The 20,006-nt window shown below is 42.0% G+C and overlaps 3 protein-coding genes across 4 annotated transcripts; 2 read left to right on the plus strand and 1 right to left on the minus strand.

Moving 5' to 3' along the window:
- The first annotated feature begins 17 nt into the window (after positions 1-17).
- mos (v-mos Moloney murine sarcoma viral oncogene homolog) lies at positions 18-3,870 on the plus strand. Its single transcript, XM_060044516.1, has one exon. It carries the CDS (start codon positions 130-132, stop codon positions 1,153-1,155), a length of 1,026 nt encoding a protein of 341 aa, XP_059900499.1. The 5' UTR covers positions 18-129; the 3' UTR covers positions 1,156-3,870.
- On the minus strand, positions 2,122-13,139 carry plag1 (pleiomorphic adenoma gene 1). The gene is made up of 3 exons (XM_060044511.1): positions 12,797-13,139; positions 8,764-9,120; positions 2,122-8,164 (listed from the first exon to the last, which is right to left on the minus strand). Exons 2-3 carry the CDS (start codon positions 9,009-9,011, stop codon positions 6,895-6,897), a joined length of 1,518 nt encoding a protein of 505 aa, XP_059900494.1. The 5' UTR covers positions 9,012-9,120; positions 12,797-13,139; the 3' UTR covers positions 2,122-6,894.
- A 155-nt stretch (positions 13,140-13,294) lies between these two features.
- chchd7 (coiled-coil-helix-coiled-coil-helix domain containing 7) lies at positions 13,295-16,288 on the plus strand. Of its 2 annotated transcripts, XM_060044519.1 has the most exons (5): positions 13,295-13,649; positions 14,680-14,705; positions 14,784-14,843; positions 14,960-15,058; positions 15,786-16,288. In XM_060044519.1, the coding sequence occupies exons 3-5, from the start codon at positions 14,790-14,792 to the stop codon at positions 15,888-15,890; spliced, it is 258 nt and encodes an 85-aa protein (XP_059900502.1). In that variant the 5' UTR covers positions 13,295-13,649; positions 14,680-14,705; positions 14,784-14,789; the 3' UTR covers positions 15,891-16,288. The 2 variants fall into 2 exon arrangements, with proteins under 2 accessions (XP_059900502.1, XP_059900501.1); XM_060044518.1 differs by lacking the exon at positions 14,680-14,705 and having other exon boundaries at positions 13,296-13,649.
- The last annotated feature ends 3,718 nt before the right edge of the window (positions 16,289-20,006 follow it).

Below are 20,006 nucleotides of genomic sequence, written 5' to 3' on the forward strand. Positions count from 1 at the left end.
GACAGCAGTGTGGCGCTACAAAGTGAAAAGCCCTTAATCAGCCTGGGCATCACCATCACCTGTAAGACTGTGTGTTTGTGGGCAGCGTGGCTTGTATCGTGAGTCGTAGTGTAGGACCTACAAGCAAAAATGCCTTCTCCAATACCCGTGACTCGCCTGCTGCCGAAAGACTTTTATCCGTCTCTCAGCATCGGAGTTTGCAGTAGTCCACTGACCAAATACGCAAATGCTACGACATTGAACGTGCCTGCTCAAAGGCTCCACGGGAAGGTGGCGAGCAAGCTGTGGTCGTCGGTGATTCACTGGAAAGAACTGCAGGCGATGCAGCAGATAGGCTCCGGAGGGTTCGGTTCGGTGTACAAGGCGACGTACTTCGGGGACACAATCGCGGTTAAGAAAGTGAAAAAGTGCTCAAAGAATAAGTTGGCTTCCAGACAAAGCTTTTGGGCAGAACTAAACGCCGCACATCTTCGGCATAAAAATGTGGTGCACGTGATCGCAGCGACGACGTGTGTCCCAGCCAACTCGGAGAACGAGAACAACATTGGCACGATACTGATGGAGTACGTTGGCAGCCGCAATCTCCACCACATCATCTATGGCTCTGCAGACGCTCTTGGGAAGGACACTTGTCTCAGGTACTCCGCAGATATCGTCCAAGGCCTCCGCTTCTTGCATTCCCACGGCATTGTCCATTTAGACATCAAACCGGCAAACGTGTTGGTTTCAACCGGGGACATCTGCAAAATCGTTGATTTTGGCAGTTCGGTTCAAGTGGACCGTGCATGTGAGGCAGGCTCCGTCACGCCCTGTTTGCAAAACGTCGGGGGCACCTATACCCACCGAGCACCCGAGCTGCTCAAAGGAGAGAGCATCACCCCAAAAGCGGACATCTTCTCGTTCGGGATCACGTTGTGGCAGCTGATCACCAGGGAGCAGCCATACCCAGGGGACAGGGAACACGTTTTGTATGCGGTCGTGGCTTATAATCTGCGACCGCCTTTGGAAGACGAGCCGTTGCTCCGACCGACCCAGGGGGTGCATGCTCTGAGCTGCAGGACGCTGGTGTGTCGCTGCTGGAGCGGTGAGGCAGCTTCCAGGCCCACGGCCGAGGAGGTCCTGGTGGCTCTGGAGGAGCTGCGGTCCAGAGCCTGACTGGCCGGGGTTCTAATGGCAGGTGCATTTGTTTCGGTGAAAATGTTTATTTTCTAAAATGGTACTTTCTTTTATTTTATTTCCCAACTATTTCAATTGTGTCCCCTCGCACCCTTTAAAACTAAAAGAGCGCTATTAACTAGTATGTTTTTGTTATCGAGAAAATATCAATTTATTTTTTATACAAATGTCTGTTTTAATTATATTGTTTAAGGATTTCATCTGAATGTTGTATTGTATGGATGATGTGATCATGACATTTTAATGTGTTGGGAATTTATTAAATTTTTGTCTTTATATTGTCTTGAATATTGTCTATTTCAGGATATCTAAATGTCAAACCTCTCCTGAAGGAAATATGACAACAAAATGCAGGTTGGCTAATGAATCAAAATAAGTGTTCCTACTTCACTCTATTATGGGATTATTTATATCCATCATATGATTATGGCTGTCAAAGAATAGCCTTGTTTGTTGCTATATATTCGGCTCAATCAACACAAGTCACCGTGGCCTCCATAGACTATCCTTAGAACACACCAGCTGTTGGCAAGCGATGTTCCCCTCGGCTCTTCATTTGCAGCCATCACAAGAAATGTTCCAAAGCTAGGAGCCATGTCCTGAAAGCCAGGCAGTCTTGAAACTGCTTCATGGGATGTAAATAAAGGGCAGAAATTTGCTCTAGTCTAATAGTGACGGGCTAGTGTGGGGTTATTACTCTTGTGAAGTCTTAATATAAGGTCACTTTTTATTAAGTTTTTGTGGTGGATATCTGATTTAGCATGTAATAATTTGCATGAATCAATACTTAAAATTAAGAATTGTTTAGGGGAAGATGTGTTGTATTTGAATACACATGCACTACCAACAATAGTGACTTTCATACAACAGACTAACTGCCCTAAATGGACACATACAAAGACACACTCACAGCGATACACAGCAAGAACATCAGAAAAACAGTCCTTTTCGGATCCTTCTTTTAGTCTTTATTGAACTTTCATTACATTGTGTAAAACACAAGGAGTTGAAGACTGCAGCTCTTCTTTCACTCATAGCAGCAAAGTGTGAAGACCAAATCCTGTTATTCTGCCAGACAATAAATAATCTGTTTCTTTGGATGATGTCAATGTTACGAAAAGATAAAAGCTGCAGCATTAATTTCTATTTTACACAACTTATAAACATATATATTCTATTTTTTTATATATTTATATATGCTTGTGTGAATTACTTAGCCTATATTTATAAAAATACAACAGTAGTTTGTAAAATAGATTTTTAAAGTAAAATATAGAAGATTAGCAACTTCATTCTATCATCATCATTGTCATCATCACAGGATGTTGAAATGCGACGAAAAACAAAAACCAACATGGCTGGAATGCAGTTTGCTCTGAAACTCCTCAGCTCATCTTTGAGACATGTGGTGTGGAGGGAACTATCATTGTCTTCACTTTCTATTATCGTCCACTAGGGGGGGCTCCTCAGCGGAGCCATCGCCCAATACCACAACACACAGGTGAAGAGAAAACAAAAAAAAGCATGTGATATTACAGGCGAGTCCGTCAAAAAACAAAGACTACAAAAAAGTCACAGTACAAATAAAAAATAGATATAGCTATATAGTACAACCGAGCACACATTCCGGCAGTTCAGCTAAAATGAAATTGGATATTTTGTTTGTAAAAACGATACAATTAAGAACTAGAAAAGAGGTTGGTAGCACCTTGTGGCGCTCGAGAAGTATATGTTAGCAGCTTTATCCAATACCAAAACAAATATTGCAGTATTGCAGTGTTTCTTACAGACACATTCAATAAGGTTCACTGGTACCACTGAAGCTTATAAAGAAGGTTGACATGAATTGCTAAAAGGTCTGTGTCTCTCACTGACAAGCGTCTTATGTTCATTGTCTACTCTGTAAGTGTGCACTGCCTGCAATGAACAGCTCCTCTGGATGTATGTTCTTTGAGTGGGTCAAATGTGGCTTTACGTTCTAAACAGGCGTTTTACCCCCACCGCAACAAATATAACTGCTTAAAATTAAGCATCTAAAGTAATATCTCCCAAAAATGCATGATGTATGCCTGATGACATGATACAAGTACATAAGTCTTCAGTTAGAAAATAATGTAATGGTCAAAATCAAGTAGTATTTGTTACTTCTTTACCAAAAGTAAGGAAGAAACGCTGAGGTCAATAGCTGAGTGTTCTCAATATCCCTGTGTCATGTTGTGACGTGTTCAATTGTCGATTTAAACTGACAATTGAACTAAATGTGATCCAAGTGTGTGGTTAAGTGCTACATAATATTAATTATATTATTGATCTAACCTAAGATAGCCGATTGTTTGCCATGGGCCTTTTCTGATATGTGGCCTGTAAAGCAATTGTGGGGATTAAAGTTATGTTTTTGATAAAGGGCCTCCCAATGAGATACACAGAACGCTTGTGCAAGTAAAGCAAAATTGACACTTTGATAGGAAAAACACTGTCAAAATTGTACCTTTTAAAAATAAAACAATTTATATCATATTTACATGTTATTGTTCTCTAAAGAGCTAAATATATCTTCTACACATTTTGTAATAAATGTTTTTAAACAAAAAAAAATGGGAGGAAACAAAAGCATTTACAAAAAGTGCTATGATTACACAACAAAAACAAAACAAAAACATTTCCATTGCTAACGTTTCCTGTAAAACCACAAACCTTCACAAAATACAAAGAGGAAACTTCCATAACGCTTCTTTAAAAAAAACTAAAAAAACACATTAAACATTCATCTCCAAATCCCAAAATAAAACACAGCCCACAAATCAGTTACACTAGTTTCCATTCATATTTCCTCAGCCCCTTGTCAATGAAAAGAAGTAGGATATTTAACACTATTCTGTTAACCTTTTGGAGTAGTGGAGCAAACAAAAACAAAAAACATGCCTGTGTGAGGTAAATGACAACACTATTGGGTTATGTACGCACAATAATTAGTATACAATGGAGCAATTTTCACAAAGGCAATCGGTGTGGCAGCTTTAACGATGTCTACAGTAACGTTTTCCTCGGTTGATGGTCAAGCAACATGGCTACTGTAGAAGGTTGGATGTGATGGGCTAGCCCTAGGCGCCACTGTTGCTTATCTCCTTCAGTGACTCAGGCACTTTGAGGCTGCACGGTTTCAGCACCTTTGGGGTGTGAGATAAAACAGTTTGAGGCGAGGCTAACTTTTGGCTCTCACTTCTGATGTCTCAATCTATGGCAATACAAGGCCTCCTTCATGTGAGATAATTCTAATAGCCCCATTAGGATACTGGCACATTTCTTTCATACAGAGTTAGTTTATGACATATCCTTATTTTTGATTAATGTTTGCAATTATGCCAATTGGCACTTTAAAATAGTCTGTACGTTATCTGTTGATTATTTGTGGTAATAGTGTAAAGTGATAAATCAAAAGATACATATATACTTTTTTGCAGAATTGTTTTGCATGAATGTTAACTTTGAGCCACATGCTTTGCCTGTGGAATCACAATGTTTATAAAACTAGTTTAACGGATTAACTGAACTGTGTTAAGTGCTTATTTAACTGGCATTGCAAGAATAAGTCTGGAATAAGATCCCAAAAAATTCCCAACCAACCATGGTTCATTATTTTATGAATATCTTGCATTCAAGAAAGGAGGGATTGCCCACAAAGGCAAACTTATTAGCATGATTGATCACCAATAATAGCTTTAGAGCACCGTTCCTGAAATGACAACTGCTTAAATTCATGTGAATACAAATATGAAGGATGGTTAATCGACCAAATGATCACCGATTTCTTAATTGGATGTCTCCACTTACAACTAGGCTCCTCTTGACCTTCCATAATAAAAATAGTTTATATTCACAAAGGCAAAGTGTTAAAGTTAAGTTCAATGTTATATTAAATAACATAGTCTTTTTTGCACAACTTTTAAAGGGTCAATGTAAGGGGTCATAAAAATATACACTTTGAGGTCCAAAGTCAGATTCATCAATATGTATAGGCCTATTTAGTTTCACGCCAAGGTTATGAACAACACATTTGCTAATTGACTTGACTGTCCATAAGCGAACCTTTAACCTTAAAAAAGTGTATTTTGTTTGCAGGCATGTCTGCAAGGTGCAAATTGTAAGCATAATTGAGTTGGTTGAGGGGGTCAGCGATAGCAGCTCAGTAGCCATGTTGAAAACCATCAGAAATGATTCCTTTGTGTCTCCATGTCCCTCATAGCGATGCTTTGGACGACCATACAGCGGCAGAGTGACGCGGGGAACCTGCTGGTTCCTCCGACCGGAGTGTTTAAAGGGTAAGAGCACGATACGGTAGAATACTGAAACACGATAGTACTAGATGTCGCTAAAACCTTAGCGTCAAGGCGCTGACTAGACCAGCCGGAGTCTTTTCACGTGTCTGGATAACCTTGTACATTGTTGAAGAAAACAATAAAATAAACTAGCAGCCAAGTTTGCATTTGGTAGACTTTGGTTTGTGGTTGATGAACGGAAAGAACTGAAGAATAGTTAGAGCCCCTTTGAGGAGTTTCAGAAAGAGCAGAAGGATATAAAGACTAAATTTCCCTTGAACACTATTGCTTCTTGTCACTAAGTGCTTCTTCAATCCTGTGGTGCATTTGTTTTTGTAGGGAACAGTAAGATACATTGTGGTGGTATGCGGAAAAAGTTTGCCTGTTCTATGATTGTGCATAAGTTTGGCTCTTCTCTGAGAAACATGATAAAGAAATGACTCGACTGACTTATGTTCTTGTTGGCTCTTGTCGGTTACATGAATCATCCGATGATTTCATAAAAAATTATACACTTTTGCGTGAACTCTAATGCAGTGAAATAACGAAGTGAAGTAATATGGTCAAATAACACTGTTGCCCAGGAGTTGCTATTGAGTACCTACTCTATAACAATAGATTACTTCTTTCTTCAGTCTGTATGTCTATCTGTCTGGCTACAATTCTATATAAGTAAAGGAGAAAATAAACATATAACATCGATAATTTGTGACCACATCCCATATCACAAAAGTTCAAAGTGCTATATGAAGATCAATGTTAAATGCACCAATTTGCACACTAAGGTCGGGCCAAGAAGGGGGGTTAGAGATAGAAAATATCACTGCAAACGTATTTCTACGCCAATTAGTCTATATTTAAATCCCAATATAAGTTAGTGTGCATCCTGTCAAAGTTTAACACTGGCTGAGTTAGTGGTGGTCTGTGGTATTGGGAATTATAAAGATTGTTGGACAAAAAAAAAGAAGGTAAATCCCAATTCAACACATCCCAACGTGACCCCTTAAGAGTTTTGCAGAACTTGCCTACTACTGTCGGTGCCTGACATCACGTACGTCGGTCGCTGCTGGTGTCAGTGTCTGCACATGTTATCCTATTCACTGGACAGAAGTGCTCATGATATCATATCAACAACAAAATACAAAACATGTTACTGGCATCATAATGCGTCCAGAGTAGCCGGAGTCACCCCCTCCACATGGGTCGAGGGGAGGCACGTTCTGTACTGGTGGGGGCAAAGAGCATTGTCATGTGTTAGGAGAGAGAGAGAGAGAGAGAGAGAGAGAGAGAGAGAGAGAGAGAGAGAGGGAGGGTGAGAGAGAGAGAGAGAGAGAGAGAGAGAGAGGAAACATGGCTAGGCTGCCTTAGGGACCCTGTACATGCCAGCAGCAGTGCGTGGGCGTTACTGGAAGGCCTGGTGGAAGCGGGGCAGTGTGGTGGGCGCGCTCAGGTTGGAAATGAAGGAAGCGGGCAGCCCCTGCAGAGCCCCCTCCCTGGCCTCGGGGCCCTCGGGGCCCTCTGGGGACCGGACCAGGGCGGCGGGCTCGTGGGCGGGGGGGTACGGGGCCCCCAGTGTCACCGCGGGGCCCGCCCCCGCAGGGTGGTACGGCGGGCCGTGCAGGGGCAGGAAATTAAAGAGCTGCGAGAAGTCCAGCAGGGAGGAGGAAGAGGCCAGGGCCTCGCCCGCCATGGCCCCCAACGCCGGCCCCGACGTGGGCATTTTGGACATGGAGGAGGCCTCGCCGCCCTCCTCCGCCAACCCCTGCGGCCCCAGCTCCAGCTTGGAGACGGAGAGCTGGGTGGCGGAGGCAGAGGCGCTGGCGGAGGCGGCGGCGGAGGAGGCGGAGGAGGAGGAGGGCATGGCACTCTGCAGCTCCATCAGGTAGGTCTCTAGCTCCCCCTTCAGGCTCTGCTCGCGCTCCTGCGCCACCGACATGGCACCGTATGAGGTAAAGCTGGGCTGTCCCAGCGGGTACTTCAGCGAGAAGGGGTGCATGGGCCCGGGGAAGGGCTCCGGGTCCAGGCCGGGCGCCGCCCCCGCCGCCGCCGCCGCCGCGTACATGTTGAGCTGCAGCGGCCGTGGGAGCGGCGCTGCCGGGGGGGGCGAAAGCTCGCCCTTGAAGCCCGCGAGCTGAGGCGCCAGGTCGCAGACGAAGGTCTCCAGGGAGTCGGCCGGCTCCGTCTTGACCCTGAGCAGCTCGCGCGCGTGGCTCTTCTTCACGTGCCGCGTCAGGTGGTCCTTGCGGCCGAAGCGCTGGGCGCAGTACTGGCACAGGAAGTCCTTGCGGCCCGTGTGCACCACCATGTGGCGGCGGACGTCCTTGCGGGTGTAGAAGCGCCGCTCGCAGTGCTCGCACCGGTGCTTCTTCTCCTTGGCGCCGTTGGACGACTTGCCGGCGTGCGTCTTCAGGTGCTCCAGCAGCACGGCCGTGCTGGCGTACGGCTGCAGGCACACCTGGCAGGTGAGGTCGCCGCTGTGGGCGGCGTGCAGGGCCAGGTGGCGCTTGAAGCCCAGCTTAGTGTTGTAGCTCTTGCCGCACTGCGGGCAGGCGAAGGCCTCCTTGTAGGGGTCGTGCGTGTGCAGGTGGTTCTTCAGGTGGTCCTTGCGGTGGAACATCTTCTCACAGTACGAACACTTGTGGTTTTTCTCGGGGGAGTGAGTCGCCGTATGCCTTTGGACACACAGAGAGACATGGGGGTCAGGCTGGGGGCTCGCGCACACACACACACAAACAGACAACACAGACACACACACATTTCAGAAAATAATAAAACAAGGGTTTCATGTTGGCATACTATTCATAACACAACAGGATCAGAGAGAGACAGCGGACAGCGTTGTGTAGGGACAAGAACACGGTACATATCAGTGTGTAGAGAGAGAGACAGGACAGTGTTGTGTATGGACAAGAACATGGTACATAACAGTGTGTAGAGAGACAGGACAGTGTTGTGTAGGGGCCAAAACACAGTACATATCAGTGTGTTTAGAGAGAGAGAGACAGAACAGTGTTGTGCAGGTGTGTAGAGAGCCAGAAAAGACAGTGTTGTGTAGGGATCTGAACATGGTACATGTCAGGGTATAGAGAGATGGGACAGTGTTGTGTAGGTGTGTTGAGAGAGACAGGACGGGGTTGTGTAGGGATCAGAACACGGTACATGTCAGTGTGTAGCGATAGACAGGACAGTGTTGTGTAGGGATCAGAACACGGTACATGTCAGTGTGTAGAGAGAGATGAGAGGCATGGGGGGGGAGACGACGACTCTGTACCGTAGCAGCTTGTATTTGGAGACGAAGGCCTTAGTGCACTCGGGGTGGGAGCATCTGTACGGCCGCTCCCCCGTGTGCGAGTATGAGTGCACCTTGAGCTTCTCCACGCTGTTGAAGGCCTTCTGGCACACCTGGCAGGGGAAATTCTTTTTGGGCTTCCCCTCGGCTCTCCTGCGCCTCCCGGTGGCCGGCATGAGTTTGGCTTTCTCCAGGACGTGTGGACGGGGCTCCTGGGGACCCGTGGCCATGGCACCCTAAGGCAGAGCGGCTCCGGGGACGGCGGCGCGGGGCCCGACGCGCTCTGAGGCAGGCTCTCTGTCCAGCGCTATGTGCTCAACACGGCCAGGACTGAGGGGCCTGGGAGGACAGAGCTGCGTTAGCTTATGACACACAAGCACATGAGAAGAGGGCTGGGATCGCTGCTTCCTCTGGACTTTAATGTAGCGCACTTTGATCCAATATTGCCAACCACACGAATGTAGTTTGGCTCATGGTTTGTTTTCTTCTCAAATTCTACTTCCCAAATCATTTTAAGGGAGCCATTTGTGCAAAAAAAATTGCACAAGCTAACACTGGAAATACCGCACCGATATGTAATTTGAAGAAGATCATAAAAACAATTAGATAAAAATGATAGTTAAATTATATGGATTTCTTGGTGAATATAGTTGAACGCTGGTTATTATGGTTATTAAGCTAAACGACTTCATTGTACTTCTCCAATTTTGTGCTTTCTATAAAAGCGCTTTATTTTAGGAAACAGTGTTTCTGCTATCATCCAAGTGCCCCTTCAGAATTGGCACTGTGCCAGCTGCGCGATCTCTGAGCGTTAAATATCACACAGTATCTTCATTCAGTGCCATTCAGATCCTCACAGAACTTTTGACATAATCACTTTTGATAACACGTTGGAAAAGCCTGTTAGTTTTATTCTCTCCAAATAAAGAAGCAGTCTTTACGGTAGCTTGAACAAAACCAAAGGTTTAATGTAACATTTAAACTGATTAATTTATAACTAAGTTTTTCCTATTTCCTTCAAAAGCCTGCTTGGAGCCAGGATGAAAAATGAAGATTGCTTCAACCCATCTGTGTTGCTCACATTAAATAACTACAAATTAAACATCTAAAGTAAAGGTTTCCAGAGAGATTTCGTTAATGTCATTATGGGAAAAGATAATCGTTCTCCTGTACTTTTATTTTGTTCTGATCTTTAGGTCAGGCCCCATGTCTGTGTTCTGCCTTTCTTTTCATTGTGTTTCAACCCCTCTACCCAGCTTTCTAGAAATATAAACATACACCAAAAACTATCTCTAGGTCTTCCAGATTAATTATAATTAAAGGTTAAGCAATAACATCTACTGATTTTCAATACGATTGTAGTTTTCATTTGAAATAGTATTAGTACAATAAATAAGTAAATGTCATGGCAATCTCTCTTACAATTTGAAAGTAGTTCAAATGTTTTGTGTTTCTAGATTTATAAAACCTATAAAAGTGACAAAGTTAAGAATATATTCTTCTTTAATAGTCAAGATTGTCTTTAACGTGACATATATAATTAGGTTTTCAAAGAGGTATTTTCTGTCCCTATACCTCTGTTTCCAATATGATTTAACTTTTAACTCAACTTTGAAAGCCGAAAGCTATCAATAAACAGAGGATAGAGGCATACGATATCCAACAATGCATAGTTTATCATAAAAGGACGATTATAAAAAACCAAACAAGATTTATCATGTAAACAGCCCTCAATGCTTGCTACAAGATGATCTTAACATTCAACAATATTGAAATGATATAAATAACAACAGCAAGAAAGAACACAAAATCAGAATGCTCGCAGATGATTGTAAAAAAACAGAACGCTTTATGACGACACAAGATTATTAAAGAGCACTTATTGGTGCATCCTGGGATTTATTGAACCCAGAAGCTAGGGTATCTGGTAATCAATGATCAGTGAAAGATCTGAGGAAAGTATCAGTCCACAATTTATACATAACATTAATGCAGGGTTGATTTCAAACCTTTGATTTGATTGTAACTCTTACAATGTTTACTACTAGTACTACAACTACTACTACTACTACTGAAAGCGTACTACTACTACTACTACTACTACTACTACTTCTACTACTACTACTGCTACGACTACTAATGAAAGCCTACTACTACTATTACTAGGTAATAGGAGTACCACAAATATATAACTCAATGAAGTAGTATTTTAGTTCTGAAAAACATTCAGCTCTGAAGGGTATATCACACAAAATAATATGTATTAATAGTAATAATTATTATTATTATTATAATAATAATAATAATACAAATAATAATGATAATATAATAAGATAATAAGAAAACAGAAGCTATCATATAACTTGTTTAGCTAGATTTCCAGAAACACTTTTCAAATCTGCAATAGTGTCAATAACTTTTTGTAGGACATAGTTAATTTGTTCCACGTAAACATAATGCTCCCTCTTAATATTGAGTGCCTTTATAATAAGTTAAAACACACCTACATTCTCCTGTGTAAACAACGTAAACAAAACCAAGAAAGAGTTGAAAACAAGGCTTTTTGGGCTTTTTTGCACACAGGATTTCTGTTACTCAGATTCACAACAAGAATAGTTTCTGTTTGGCAACAGACCTTCACTACCACTCCTCAACACTTTCACATAATAATCAATTAGGATTTAAAGCATATTAACAATTAATTCAAAAACACCAAACTGACATAAGCATTAATACATGATGAGCACATAGACTGCAATTGAACCAAATAGTCAGTGGTCATCCTATCATGAAAAAAACAATGACAAACTATTGAAACCAGTAGGCCTACTGTGGATTGAAACCAATATGGTGTAGGTCTATTTAATTAATTGGTTAAAAATCCACATCATAAACACAGCACTAAACCACATGGTGCTAGCATTGTGTTCAGTAAAGCCATCACCATATCAAGAGGCAACTTTCAGCCATCCAATAACAAAATCTTGCACAAAGTTGCATCAACTTTCTCATGTAGCCTATCGCCATCTCGACCACAACATAAGGAAGATTTTTCAGGATTTTACACTACCGGGGTTTGTGTACCTCCCCAGATCTCTGGCCATGTTATGTAGCTTTGAAACTTGTTTAGAGATCATTAATTCAACCGACATATACATCTACTACGATGGGCCATTACTTGCTTATACCAATCAGTCAGGTTATTTGCAACCTGCTACAAGCACAAAACCCACTAGGCTTTTAACAACTGTCGGAAAGACAGTGACTACTGGCCAGAATAATTGCAAAACAATAATATATGATATATAAACTAATTACTTTGTCTTAAGTCCTCCCTCCATTTTGTCAGTTTGTTGACAAACAGCGTCTCTCCCGTGTTTTGTGGATTGGGGGTTTTAAGAATCTCAGTGGTGAGGAAGAGAACTTGTAGCTGATCAATATCTTCTATGGATGAAAGTGTGATCGCATGAAGCTCGGAGCAGAAGACCCTGATCAAATGCCATTGTTGCCTTCTCCTTTGGGGCATTTCGCGTTACCGTTTTGCAAGTGAGATGCTTCATTCGATAAGGTTGTGTTTACACTGCTTATAATGAAGCCTACATGTGAGGCAAAATGCAATGTGAATGCTGGCAGCATGAATTTTGGACACTATTATTGAATCCAAGTGCGCGTGTGTTCCTGTCGGCGGTCATCGCGGTGCCGTTGTTATTACATTTAAAAATAACTAAACTAACTAACTGGGATCAAGTTTTTCCAGTTTTCTTCATTCTGTTAGCTCCTATGGTTGTTAACACTTACGGACATACGACATGACAACACTATAAGGAATGACAATAATTTATTTAAATTTTCTCAGTCCTACTTAAGCCTTCCCTTGGTTTTCTCTGTGGTCCCACACTGGGTACTGATTAACACCAACTTTTTCCTCAGCTCACCCCTCTCCCATAATTTAAATAACCCCGATATTTTAATTCAAGAACTGAGTAACAATTTACTTATTTCACACCAAACTTACCCCGGACGCTTTAACATCCTTTCTGTTGGGTTTTTCTTGACTTTCAACTATTTTCCGAATTTTTAATAATTTTTTTCTCATATTTTTTGCTAGACGCGACGGGCCTGAAAATTGTTTGCTTTCGCCTCTTTCCAGCAGCCATTGTGTGTATGCGCTTCAGTCCAACCAAACTATATTTGGCCACGCCCCTCGTAGTTCCTCCCATTTCTTATTTTTGATTTGTGTAAGGTCCTGTCACTTTCATTTCAATGTCATTTACAGTCCCTCTTAATTCAATTCAATTTTTGGACTCGCTAGATATACTGTCAATCGTTTTAGGGATTCGTTTTGCTTTCTCGAACAACAATGGGTTGGCTAACACAGCAGCAAAGTTATCCTATTGGTCCAGTGTCCTGCCATTCTATTCGGCCTTCTACGCGAATCCTGTGCGTAGTGCGCCTCATTGGCTGGCCGGGCTGTCCGTCTCCGTGACCGTGCGGCCGGGTTTCCTGGTGCGCTGTTGCTGGCGGTGCGGGTCAGTGAGTGCAGCAGCAGATAGCTCGACGGGAGCCTCGTGGGCAGCTCACTGCCGCTGCTAGGAAGCTAGTTACATGTCGTAAAGCGTCAACTGCTACAGCGGTCGCTGTTACCGAACCACCACCACCGAGTGCCTAGAGTACACAATTAAAACGGCATGTGATGCCAGTCTGACGTTGTATATGACAGTATAATTTCCAAACAAACGACTAACCGCAGAATTGTTCTACTGCGTGTTGTTGTGGTAGAAGTGGTGGTGGTTGAGTAACCTTCGATCTAAGCCATACCAAGGTGCATTTCCTGACTGTTGTGTGGGCTAGTGGTCCATACTGTAAAGGTAAGCTTTCAAACTGCACACCAGTATTGGTTGCACGTCAATTTTACGTGTCTCGTATGTATCGTTAGTTGTAGTTCTGTTTCGTGTGCATCGTCCATACAAACCGATTTCAATGTAGCCCATGCCATACAAAAGTATGGGTTTGGCAATTTCAACGAAGGTCAACTTAGAAAATGTCAACAAAGTTTCAATGCTCCATATTGATCTACGAAATTGTATTCAGCTGTTTCCCAAACTCACAATATTGGGTCTAGGGTCGGTTTCTCAAAACATATCTGGTAGCCTACTTCTTGTTGCCTACTTTATAGACTAGATAAGGACATATAAGGTATGGAGGTTATTTGATGATAAATTAGGTTAGAAGTGACAACTTCTTTGCGAGTTTGATTGCTTTTGTCTGCGCGACTCCAATTGTATTCATATACTTATAATAGATTATAGGGGTTTTAGGCTACATAATAGGTTACTTAAGCAATGATTTAAGATTTTTGAAACAGAATGCATTTGCATTGCATTATTTTATTTAGCTTTCTTTATGTCTGAGCAATGCTTCGTTTGTACTTCTTCTTAAGCATCAGAACCAGGGCTTTGTGAATGTGGGCCAGGGTTATTAGGATGTGGTTCGTTTGTAAACTATTGTTTAGGTTTATACTGCATATGAGACGACACTAATGCAATACCATTATCCCAAATGCCCACAAGGTGGATCTGCTGGATCCTTCCCTAGTTAAAGCATGTTGTGACTTTTTCTTTTTTATTCAGACTTTATTTAGAGAAATCCCGAGTTCATTGAGAGTTACACATTACACGTTTAAATAAACAACCCTGTGAGATAGTCATGCATTTCCACATGAAGCAGAAACAGCTTTGTAAGATCTTTGAAACCAAAGTGAGTGAGACGTTTTATTGCTCTGATTGGGTTATCCTGTTATGAAATTGTGTTTGGTTGCCTGGATACCAATTCCATGAAGAAGGAAAAACTTTGAAAATAATGATGAAATAACACAACGATGTGCTTTGTATAAATTAGTTCACCTGAAATGGCTGGCTAAACAGGTATTTATTTATATAGAGGATATTAAAGCTAATGCCGTACCAGCCATGCACTTAATTTATTTTTTATTGTTCTTGCAGGTCAAAATGGATAAAAACACACGGAAACTCCGTAATCAGGACATCAACCCATGCATCGAAGTAAGTTGAGTGAGCTTCGGGAGAGTTCATTGAATTTCAATAGCTGCCCTAAGAATCTTTGTTTCTTTCATCTTAAAATGTTCCTAAAAGAAAAAAGTATTTTTCTTCCCCTCCAGGAAAGTGATGGGTCTCAAAGGTGTTTGGATGCCCACAACTATGACAAGTCCATGTGTTCACCCTATTTCATAAACTACAAGAACTGTAGGAAGTATTGGGTGAGTATTTTCTGAAAAGCTTTATAAAAATGATTACACAGAGGATCTGAGAGACGCTACTCAAGGTCAACACCAAAGATGCTTTCCTACTTGCGGGGAGCAGTGTGTGTGCGTCCTCAGTGTCTCCGTTACAACAAGCTAGCCAATGCTCTTGAGGTCCTTCTTGAAAGCGGGATCAAAGCAGGGCTATGTAGCTCCTGGTTTGTGAGTTCGCTGAGGTTCTGGGAAAACGGCCACAGTGACTTGGGATGTCATTTTGTGGTAACTTAATAGCATACCTGCAGTGCACGCATTGCACACATACTAACCAGAGAGAAGGCTATTTACTGCAACTGCACTTCAAGGAGAGGGATGTTCAACCCAGGTCAATGCTTTAAAGTCTAGTCCAATGTCAACATGCTGGCTGTTGTGTCAGCATCACATGTTCTGATCATGAAGCTTCTCAATACCCCATCACCTGACTATCCAACCCAATTGAAAAAGGGATAAACAAAAGTGTCGGACCACAACGTGATACTATGATTCTATAACACTGTTTCTCTGATGGAAGATAAGCATTTGTATTGAGGCCATTAATGTTAATTTGGTGTATGTCATATTTGCATCAGTCGAGCAGCCAATTGATGTTCTGCCAAACCGGCAAAATAGTGCAAAGTCAAGTACCTCTCATTTATTTCCAAATAAAGAGATGAGAACCCTTTGAATGTTCCTTTTTGTTTCTTTAAAGCATAACCTCATGGTGCAGCGGAGGAGAGAGGGGGTGAAGCCGGAGATGCCCACTGCTGAGGAGAGGAAGGAGATCCTGGCTGGGCTGGGTGGCAAGCCGTACTGAAGCGGGCTCCTCGGGAGCTCCTCCTCCTCCTGACGACAGCCCTCTGGGTCTCAGCCCGGCCGATAGGAGCCCATAGGAGCCCATGGATTGGACTGGCCCGTCCTGGTTAGCTCTGCGTGGTAGCTGTCGGGACACTGCACTGCAGAGTACCTGGCTGTGTTCCCAGACAACATGGTGGTGCGGGAAGAGGAGGCTGTAGGTTCTATCGTAGCTGGGTTATAATTGGGATCCGGAAGACATACTGTATCTGATGCTCTGTCTCCATCCATGTTTGTATGTGTGGTTGTGTTGTGTTAAATTATAATGTGTAAAATCTTATGGAAGAGTGATGAATATTGTACACACTTGGCAGTATGCTGTGTCATGTGTGAAATAATACATTAAAGTGTAACACGTGTCCCAGATGTCTCTTACTATGTTACAACCGCAGTTACTTTGCACTGTTTACTTCCTACTACAGGTTCCCAAAGCTGTAGCGTCACACAATGTACTAAGTACAAATCATACATTTTCCACACCCGTGTGTGATGTTTGGTCCTGGCTCCATGGTTTTAGCCGGGCTGTTGCCCCTAACCGGACCCACAACGCTAGAACCCTGAGGTGTAGCATTCCCTCAAGGGGACAATATGTTTGTTAACCCACAGAGGTTATCCGTACCCAAGTCCAAATCAATGTGATACCTAATGGGTTTCAGCCATGACGAGACCTACCAACCCATCAAGTGTCCCTTGCATTAGAATTAAAGCTATCACGGCTGTATGTTTCCTAATCAGTCATCTTAAAATCTAATTTCATGAGCCAGACCTGGGGACAGGACGACTGCACTACCTCTACCCACCGATAAGAGACACTCCCTGATGGGTAACTCAGTGTAGTGTCTGCTTATTTAACAGTGTTGGCTGGTTCGCAGCATACTGTCCATCCAGTTATTACTAGGTCTATACATAATCTTTAATGGCATTTCATTCATAGGGTTCCTACTAGAAAACGAAATCTTGTCAATGCATCCGTTAGAATTAAAATATCATACATTGAGTCTTTAGGGATTTTTTGTGCCTGCATCGTTTAGAATTTATAACATTAATTTCTTACTTCCTTGCAACATTCATCAGATGATCTTAAAAAGCAATATTTCCTACTTAGAGGTTTGATTATACAAAGTCCCTTCCAGGCCGCAAAATTAATCAATGTTTTATTCTTTGAGATCAGTTGAGTACAATAACTTTTGTGACAAAATCTTCAATGCTGTATTTCCATTGATTGATAAATGTAAACTTGGATGATCTGAAGTGGGTCAACAGAGGAACAATGATGGTGTTTCTTGTGGGATGATAAGGTTGGTTCTTTCTGTAGAACACAGTGAATATCTTTAGAGACCTTTTAAAACTGACTTGCTTTCATATGAGTATTAATGTACACTATGAATCACCTTTGAATCCTTTGATTCTACTGCCCACGATGTGAAAATTTCCCCATAGGAATCATGTAGACCCATTGTTTCTCTGAAGATGCATGGTAAATGCCGCCAGTATCTTCCCATGACCCATTAGAACAAATACTTTGCCACAGTAAAAAAAATAGCTTTTCATCAATGTTGCATCGGTCTCTGATCTTGCAGATTCACTTTGTAAAACATCAGACCGAGATTCACTTTGTAAAACATCAGACCGGTCAGTTCCAGTTCCTGACAGAACCCCTGTCCTGGTTCTTGCTCCAGACTCTCTGGTCAACCCACCGATTCTAAGTCTTATGCATGATTCAGAATGCAAGGCCTCACATCTGGTGTTCGACCCACCTCACATCTTGCGACTCTACATCTCACTCCACATCCTCAATGTTGTATCTAGAACATTCTTTGTTGCGATGCACTACTTAACATTTGACTAACATGAATAATTACATTTTAATCTCCCAACCTATGTTTTTTAATTTTATGGCACCCTCATCAGTTGTTTGTTTTGATCTATTATGGATTCTATGCTTTGATTGGTCTCTGCCTCACCTGGAAGTCACTTAATAACTAAATGGAAATGTAAACCAAATTTACAGTGTTTTTACTGATAAATTGTATGATTCTTGATTATAATTAAATCACTTCTGCATTTGGCTAATGTGTTCTCTTAATTCTTCAGTCCGACTCTTACTAAACTGCGCCCCCTGGCTCCCATATGTTCCAAATGTCATAAGTAAATTAACTATGTATGCCTACATTTTTGTCTAGCCTAGATGCATAAAAAAAAATTGGTACCTCAAGCATACATGCTATATTTTCCTAAAGTAATTTTGATTGATCGTTTTCTGATTCGAAAAATATATTTGTTCTTCATACATTCCTGTAAACCAAGGATGTGCTAATGTGCATGGATACAGTCAGACCGATAGATGGCGTACTTGGTGTACAAACTGGAGCCTGAAGCTGTGAAGCAGCGTTACCTACTCATTTGATGCTAATGTTTGTGTCACTTTTACACATCTTTGGTGAATACTCACTGGCTAGAGCCAGTACGGTTACCTTAAAAGTCTTAATTTTTCCTGAGGAGTTATGGATGCTTTTGTTGGGGTCTGTAATTCTTTAGGGTAAGTATATGAACTTAATTAACTTGTAACTTTAAATATAAATCACCGTTATTCCATGCTGTGCTCATGTGTTTCTCTTATTTTTCCTCTTTTATACCAGAAGCATTATCAACTTTAACCCTGATTTTGAGTGAGATTTTGAGTTTGTCATACCTCTTGTCATTTAAAATATTGGCCAGATTACCTGTTTGGATATCTCCTCTGATCCATGCTGCCCACCGTCTGAGGAGCGACCGGGCTCGTCGGAGGAAGGCCTACAGGCTAATGCAGCGCAAACTGGTGGGTCCAGATGCAAGCAAGACAATTTTCACACCAACCACCTACCCTTTTTGCACTCATAGCCACCGGCATGGAGGCTATGCCCTGCCCAGTACTGGTTTCATGGTTAAATGATTTTGTCTTCACACCATAGACAGAGACTAGCCTAACTGTAGAGGTCATGCCTTTGATACCATGTGAAACGTTGTCTTGTTACACGACCCCTTATGACTGTTCTGCCCCTTGAGAATACAAGACCTACAACAGACAGAACTTTGTTTCGTCTTTGTGACTTTTGTTCAGCTCATTCATTCATTAATAGTAAATCCCGGGGGACTCATTGAAGTGTTTATGTTTTGGGATTCATGTGAAACAGAACAAGATGGTTCATGTAGGCCTATAACATGAATAACATTAATAACCAGTAATAATAAACAGTGGGCACAAGCTCATTCCATCATAGAAAAACATGAGTGGCCTCCAAGTGATCAGTGGTCGGTGTTTGTCAATCGCTTTGACACCCTGGCATTTTGCCTAGCAACACAATTGTTGCCATTTTTCTCAGGTTGCTTGCCAGCAGGGGTGTTGCTAGACCTAGAGTTTTACTGGGGCACAGGCCCCCAACTGCCAACACTTTTTTTTTTTACGTGTGCACAATATGAAATAGATGGATACAGAAGGGTATGTACGAGCTTCAAAATCATTGTCACTGTCATACTGTAGGCTATATTAAAGCACTGGTAAAGGTAAAGATGCAAAGATGGATTCATGAGTACCGTACAATGATATTTATTTAAACACATACACATCTCAAAGATTTACAAATAAGGTAACTGACAAATAAACAAAAAGTCTCTTTATGACCTTCACCTCTTTATCAGGAGAAGTCTACACATCTATATTTATTTAGAAGCTGTGTGGAAACAGCATAATTTTGCCAGAACGACATGTACTAAAAAGTTAAGAAACAAGGTTTAAAACTAATAGAATTTCTGACTTAAGGTGAGGTGGCTCATTTCCACCAATCAACCTGGAAAATGTTATAGAACCATCAAAGCTCTTAAATTAAACGAAATAAGGCCATACACTACTGCATAGAGCCTTTTCAAATGATTATTTTTTCATTATTAAGCTGTTTCGCCGCGCCTTCATGGTGGCAAAGCGGTCAATAACTTGGCTTTGACTCACTTTGCATAGTTGCTCCTTTTCAATGGACAAAAGAGAAAGTTGGTGAAGCCTTCCTTGCCCCATGGTTGACCTAAGCCAGGTGTGGAGCCTTCT

The sequence above is a fragment of the Gadus macrocephalus genome, chromosome 23, assembly GCF_031168955.1.
Source record: "Gadus macrocephalus chromosome 23, ASM3116895v1".
Taxonomy (NCBI): domain Eukaryota; kingdom Metazoa; phylum Chordata; class Actinopteri; order Gadiformes; family Gadidae; genus Gadus; species Gadus macrocephalus.